The sequence below is a fragment of the Alosa alosa genome, chromosome 18, assembly GCF_017589495.1.
Source record: "Alosa alosa isolate M-15738 ecotype Scorff River chromosome 18, AALO_Geno_1.1, whole genome shotgun sequence".
In the NCBI taxonomy this organism is placed as follows: Eukaryota; Metazoa; Chordata; class Actinopteri; order Clupeiformes; family Clupeidae; genus Alosa; species Alosa alosa.
In genome coordinates, this window is record NC_063206.1 from 18129980 (window position 1) to 18137479 (window position 7500).

The 7500-nt window shown below is 47.9% G+C and overlaps 1 protein-coding gene across 1 annotated transcript in view; it reads right to left on the bottom strand.

Annotated features, from left to right (window-relative positions):
- The window catches only part of LOC125311338 (echinoderm microtubule-associated protein-like 4), a 49293-nt gene that overhangs the window by 16110 nt on the left and 25683 nt on the right, over positions 1-7500 (bottom strand). The window contains 7 exon segments of the mRNA XM_048269274.1: positions 1-60; positions 1562-1696; positions 1908-2003; positions 3197-3307; positions 3836-3905; positions 5478-5627; positions 6128-6310. The exon segment at positions 1-60 is cut by the window's left edge and continues 76 nt beyond it. Of these exon segments, the coding sequence (XP_048125231.1) occupies positions 1-60; positions 1562-1696; positions 1908-2003; positions 3197-3307; positions 3836-3905; positions 5478-5627; positions 6128-6310 (805 nt within the window).

Sequence of the window (7500 nt, forward strand, 5' to 3'; positions counted from 1 at the left end):
CAGGATGTCTCCATTGCTCAGGAAAGCCAGGCATTGCACAAACTTGGGCTTCTCGTATTTCTGTGGGAGGAAGTGGCCTTTAGTTTTACTCTGTTTATGTGCATGCATGCGTGTGTGTGTGTGTGTGTGTGTGTGTGTGTGTGTGTGTTAGAATTGAGTGTAGTGAGTGAGATGAGTGAGTGTGTGTGTGTGTGTGTGTGTGTGTGTGTGTGTGTGTGTGTGTGTGTGTGTGTGTGTGTGTGTGTGTGTGTATGTGTGAGAGAGAGAGTGTGTGCCTGTGTGTCTGTGTGTGCAACTGTACGTCCAAACCACTCAAACCCCCCCCCGCACCCCTCATTGCCAGTCTTAGGGTCATTAAAGCCTACAACTCCGCGTCCACATGTGCTTCTGCTGGGGGGAATTCATGGCGCATCAATCAATTTGATTTGAGGGTCCTTTGAGGCTTTCAGCGGCCGCTCCCCCTGCCAAGCCAGGCCAGGCCAGCTCCCAGCGGCTCCCAGAGGCTCTTATGAAGCTCGCTAGTGGCGGGTGCCAGGTCTCAGATTATTAATGCGCTCCAGAGACAGGAGCCGCCAGGCTGCTTCTCCCACTTTTTCTCACAACAATTTAATGTGAGTCATGTTTACAGGCAGCTTTTTGAAGGCTTGGGGGATCTGTTTTGGTGTGTGATTGTGTGTGTCTATGTGTGTTTATATTTGCAGTAATATTGTGCATTTCCACAATCTATATTTGAAGAACACTGACTGGTACTATTAGAACTGAAAGGACTGCACATAATATTATGATTATGATTATGATTACACAAACTGTGTCACAGCTTGGTATGGCAACTGCTCTGCCTACGACCGAAAAGCACCGCAGAGGATGGTGAAAACTGCCCAGCGCATCATCGGTTCCTCACTCCCCTCCATAGAGGCCATCCAGGGCAAGCGATGCTTGCGTAAGTTGCGCAGCATCATCAAAGACTGTTCTCACCCCAACCACAGACTGTTCACCCCACTCCCCTCCGGGAGGTGTTAGAGGAAGCTTCTTTCCTGTGGCTGTCACCCTACTGAACTCTAGCTCTGCACCCCGGTGACAACCAACCAACTAACCCCCCCCCACTGCCCCTGCCCGATGCCTCCTTGCCTGTGCCTGTTGAGTTGTCTATGACTTGGCAACCTTGACAGTGACAACAAGGAGGCGGACACCTCCCATACCACCTTCTGTAAATCAACGGTATACTACTGTCTACACTGCACTGTATTTATTGTCCTGTCTATGCTGGTTAGACGCAAACTGCATTTCGTTGTCTTTACTTGTACTCTGCACAATGACAATAAAGTTGAATCTAATCAAATCCAATCTAATGATATGAAGTCTATAAATGATGAAAATGTATCCCTTTTGCCTGGAGTGTGTGAGTGTGTGTGTATGTGTGTGTTTATAAAAGTATGCCAACAACATGTAATGCGGTTGAAGAAGTTTTTAAGTGAGGATCTGTATGGGTGTGGGTAAGACAGAGAAGACTTGGTCTGTGTGTGTGTGTGTGTGTGTGTGTGTGTTTGACTGTGCTCCTTACCCCAAAGATGCCCTGCTTGCGTGCCAGTGAGGTACCGCTCCAGGTCCAGAAGAAGATGTGAGACTTGCCACAGGTGACTATGGTGTTGGCATCAGTGGGATGGAACTCCACCGCCAGCACCACCTCATTAGTGGTCTAGAGAGAGAGAAAGAGAGAGAGAGAGAGAGAGGGCGGGAAGGAGAGATAAGTAGATGGGGAGTGAGAGAGAATGTGTGTGCATGTGCAAGCGATGATCATTTTGCATGTGTGTCTGTGTGTGTGCGTGTGTGTGTGTGTGTGTGTGTGTGTGTGTGTGTGTGTGTGTGTGTGTGTGTGTGTGTGTGTGTGTGTGTGTGCGGTGACCAACCTTAATCTCAGCTATCCTTGACTTCTTCTGCCAGTCCCAGACAGTCAGCATGTGCTCATTGGAGTCATCGATCACACTCAGGTGTGTGCCAGAGTCCTGATGGAAAACAACAACATTACTACTCTCTCACACACACACACACACACACACACACACCCACACACCACACACACACACACACACACACACACACACATAAACACAAACACACACATTCTCATGTTTCCTCAATATTGTTTCTCTTCAATGCAATACTGATTCTACATGGAGAGATTGCTTTTATGGCTTGTGCTGCTGCGTCCAAATCATTCGTGCATCAGATATGAGTCAGGGACTGTGCTGGCCAGCCAGTGGCAATTAAGCACTTGCTGCTGGCTCGTTCACTCCCAGTGAAAATGCAGCGCCCATCACAACAGCCAGCCTCATCTTTATAATGGCAGACTCCCTCCAAGTTAGACTGCCCGTTCGCTCGCTCGCTCGCACACTTGTGTGGGCAGAAAATAGGTTATTGAGTTTGTGCTATTGGTGAAAATGGGTCATTATGTATGTCTGTGTGTGTGTGAGTGTGTGTGTGTGTGTGTGTGTGTGTGTGTGTGTGTGTGTGTGTGTGTGTGTGAGAGAGACTATAAAAGTGCAGTAGGAATGTGCTTGGAGAGAGAGAATGAGCATGAGGGGGCGAATGCGAAGTCCAGCTGATTAGACCCACAGTGTGGCATTCAGCACGTAAATGAGACACCCCGACTCACACACACACACCTTACACACACAAACACAGACACACACACAAACACAAACACAGACACACAGACACAACCGACTCCAGGAAAACATGTACAAAACAGTGTCACCATTGCAGAAAACTGAGAATACTGGAACTATCACTTAAAATGAATGCAGATCACTTAATATTAATGAAAACTGTTCAAGGTTTATTATTATGTGCATCTGTATTGTTTTGTCCAGCCAAAGGCAAGAGTGGACACGGTTGCTGTGTTTCTGCATACAGTATATCTGCATGTGTGTGCAAGCTTGCCTTTCTGCTGCGTCTACGTGCATCAACAGGACAACTGTGAGAACAATACCACTGTATACAGGAGCTAGGAGTTCATTTATGTGTGTGTGTTCAGGTGTGTGTCTTAATGTGAGGAGTCGACCAGGTACAGGTGTGTTTACTCAATTCCAGCTGTGTGCCGGCAACACCTGTGTTGGCCTTCAGGTGTGTGTTGTAGGTGAGCAGATGTGTGTCTGGAGATAGGTTAGGTGTTCAGGGTGTATGGGTGTTCTCTTACCGCTTTGGAGAAGGCGAGGGACCCCACTCCTCTCTCAAACACACCCAGGCCAATCACCTGCAGCGTGGACAAGCTCACAGAGTCCCACACCCGCACGTGGGGCTGCAACGGCTGTGTGTGTGTGTGTGTGTGTGTGTGTGTGTGTTGAAGAGAGAGAGAGAAGAAGAAGAAAGAGAGAGAAGACATCATCAGTACAAGCAGTACAAGTCCTTGTAGACTAGATTACATCCTACATCCTGTAACCAAACAAAAAATTCTGTGTGTGTGTCTCAGAGAGAGACGCAGCCTTTCCTTGGCGTCTGGGATTAGTTATCTGCAATTATGTGCATTAACGCATGACCTATAAAGGCACTTCACAGAGCTGGGTGTGTTTTGAAGTGTGTGTGTGTGTGTGTGTGTGTGTGTGTGGTGTGTGGAGGGAACTATTTGTTCCCAGAAGGGAAATTAAAGAGTAGGACCAACAGACCATGCACCGCTCAGTCTAACAAACATGTTGTGCATAACTTGCCCATTATTCAGTAACAAGCACTGAGTCAGACAACAAACAGAGAGAGCAGGGGAGAGGGAGATGGAGAGGAGGAGAGGAAGAAAGAGGGGGAAAGAAAGGAATGCAAAGGAGAGAAAGAAAGAGTCACTCACCCGCCCATCTTTATCCACTCCTGCTATCTGTCCCGTGGCGATGCGGATCTTGTCTGGGTGGACTGCCAAACTAAGAGCCACACAGACGCACACACACACACACACACACACACACGCATGCACATGCACACGCGCACACACACACACACACACACACACACACACACACACACACACACACACACACACACAGTGAGAAAGAGGGTGCATAATGTCAGACAACACCCTTGCATAAAGTTTATAACACAATACTGACATGACTAGGCATGATCTGTGCAGAAGTACAGCATTAAAGACATATGTTGTATTCATAATATGTCTGTTTGTTGGTGTGTGTGTGTGTGTGTGTGTGTGTGTGTGAGATATGTGGCGTGTGGTGTGAATATGTGCGCGCATGTGTGTCTCTGTTTGTACATGTTTGTCATTTATCGACCAAGACTGATGAAAAACACATCTATCACACTGACAGCTTGGCTGGAAACAAAACCATTACACTCACATCTCCCCCATAAGGGCCCGGACCAAACCGATAAACAAGAGTCTCCTGCAGCACAACATCTCCACACATCGGGCCCTCACACCGGTCACCGCTGTGTGTGTGTGTGTCCACTGCCGGCTTCATGTGGACAGAAGTGTGCCTAACAGGCATGCTACTCCAGACACGGAACTGAGGCGTTCCATTTGTAGAGCGTATGCTACAATAATTAGCTTTTTAGTGTATGCTACAATAATTAGCTTTTAGCGTATGCTACAGTACAATAATTAGCTTCCGCTACAATCAATGAAACTGGCCACACCAGATGTGATAGTGGCACATACATTCGGGGAAAAAAAATGAAACCTGTGTTCTAAAACTATTTTTACGCTCTGCAAATGAAATGCTTGCCTGTCTGTAAGGATTGGGACTCCTCTCTCTGTGCATACTGCTCCAACCCAAGTCCATCTTCTTCTACCCAGCTGGGTTATTTGTGTGGATTCCGAGGACACTGAACACAACATTCTGCTCGGTCTCATTTTAATCACAGCATCTGCACTGACATCAAGAGTCCGTGAGTACCGCTGGGGTTGTGGGCCAAGCTGAGCTGATGTACAGTAGGAGCCAGTCTGCCTTCTTTCGACATGCTCTGTTTATCTTTTAGGACCACAGACATGTAGAAAAAGAGAGAGAATAACAAGACCAGAGTAGATGAAAGAGAGAATGACAGACAGGACAGGAAAGAAAGGAAGCGAGAGATAGAAAGGAGGGATGGTGACTGACAGTGACCTCTACCCAGGGTTCACCAAGTGGCTGCTTGTGGTATGATCTCATAACTCTCCCTCTCCGCTTCCACTTATGGCAGACGTAAACTTCCTCTAATTATGGACTGCGTGTTTGCTTTTCAAATGAGGGTGTGTTGGACGCCAGCGAACAGATAGTGAAGGAAATCTCAAAGCAGCGTAATCCAGAGACACGCTGTGTGACTGACTCTCTTAAGGCACAGAAGAAAGAGGTGTTTTTACACAGGCTGGAGTCAGGTCAGGTGTGCCAGTCACGACATAGGTCAACTATGCGTGTATGCATAAGAAACTGTGTGTGTGTGTGTGTGTGTGTGTGTGTGTGTGTGTGTGTGTGTGTATACTGTTGCCATCTGCCACCCCTCACCATTTGACGCAGTCCGTGTGTCCCAGGTAGTGGCGCTGCGTGCGCTCCTCGTAGTTGAAGAGGACGACGACGGAGGCGATGAAGTAGACGATCTCGCCAGTGGGCAGCAGGCAGACGTTGGCCCGGCAGTCGCGCCCTCGGTAGCCGTACCTGAGGAGTGGCCAGTTAAGGACGACACACACACACACAGCAGGGCAAAGCACCACACTATCCACATTCCCAATTAGGTCAACGGCGTAGAGTCTCCAATGCAACAACGTGTAAATCCATGCTGGCATAGAGGACCATAGAGCACTTGCATTGCGTTGCATATAATGTTTCCAGTGGGATTGTTATTTTGGATGACTTGACCTATTTAAGAATGTAATTGCCTTGGCTTGTCAAAAGGCTGAAATCTAAGCGCTTTCCCAGGCTTTTCTCCCAGGTCACTCTAAGAGAAGGCCCCTCTTTCTAAACTGGGTTTTGCTCAGGGTTTCTCCATTTAGAATCATGGTCAGGAGGATAACGGGTTCATATGTGTGTATCTCACTTATCCTGTCTGACACGTATTCCCTCATAAAGGCATACACACTGTCCCGCTGAAACACACACACACACACACACACACACACACACGTACGTATGTATGCACACGTACAGAGGAAGGATACACCCACTCCAGTTTGAGTCTTTCGGGTGGAAGTTCTGTGCGGACGTCGTCGTAGTTCTCCACATCCGATGGGATAAACATGGTGATAGGACGCCCACGCATAAACATCTTTATGTACTCCCCCTCTGAGAGGGAGAGAGAGAGAGAGAGGGAGAGAGAGAGAGATAGAGAGAGAGGGGGGGGGGGAAAAGGGTGGTAGGATAGGAGGTGTAGATAGGTAGTGATATATAGTGTGAGATCGAGAGAGAAAGAGGAAGAACAATTGACAGACAGAGGTGAGATCATTTCCTGTTCAGGAAGCCATTCTAAATGATTCACATCCTAATCTCTAAATAGTCAATTGTGCAATTACTGCAACAAAAGACTTCGAAACATACAAAAAAAAGCAATGTTGTTAATCTTGGATGAATTCTGTGACCTTATCGCTTGAGTTTGTGAGGAAAGCATATATACCTAATAGGATTCTAAAAGAAAGGAGAAAATGCTGTAGCCATCTTTACATGTTGTTCCCATAACCCCACGTTATTCAATAGCCTGCCCTGCAGGCTACATCACACTGACAGCTGTCAAACACAAACGTGGCTTTGGGGATGGAGCTATTAGTGCAGCCTTGGGGGTTTGAAGACATACACCCTCGCAGCTGCCTCCCACACACAAACCTCCCGACCCCAGACACAACACACCCATACGCAGAGCGGATAAGGTCAGAGATTTCACATGGCATTCCGACGGATCATTCCAAATGATTTGCAACAAAATTTCTATTCCGTGTTGCCAAGGAAATCACAGTAAAAAAAAAAAGAGTCAAACTGTTGTTAGTTACCAGTTACAACATTCCACTCATTAGTGCGCCTTTACAGCTGTTTGAAGCTTGCTTTTTTTGTGAGAGGGAGGTTGATAGAGAGAAAGAGACAGAGAGAGAAAGAGAGAGAGGGGTAAGAAGGGAAGGAGGGATGGGTGGGTGAAAGATGGAGAAATGCTGTGCCGGGTAGCCTTGCATAAAGCTGGAATGTGCTGCCCTCCCACCCACACACCAACCACCACCACCACCACCACCACCACCACCACCAGCGCCCAACCTGCAAGCAGAGGACAGGAAAGGAAACAAGAAAGACGAGAGGAAGGAGATGAATGACCAGATGGAGAATGTGCAGGAGGAAGAAAGCGAGGGATGTTGGGAGGGAGGGAAGGAAGGACGGAAGGAAGAAGGGAGTGTGGGGACTGAGAGTGTGAGCTCTGAGGTAATCTAGGGTGTTCCCCACATACAGTATCCCCCCCGACCCCCTCGCCCAGTGTGTGATGGCCCACAGCCTGTGTGTGGGAGTGTGTGAGAGCAGCCAGAATGGGGATTAGGGTGTGGTGGGCTGGGGTGGG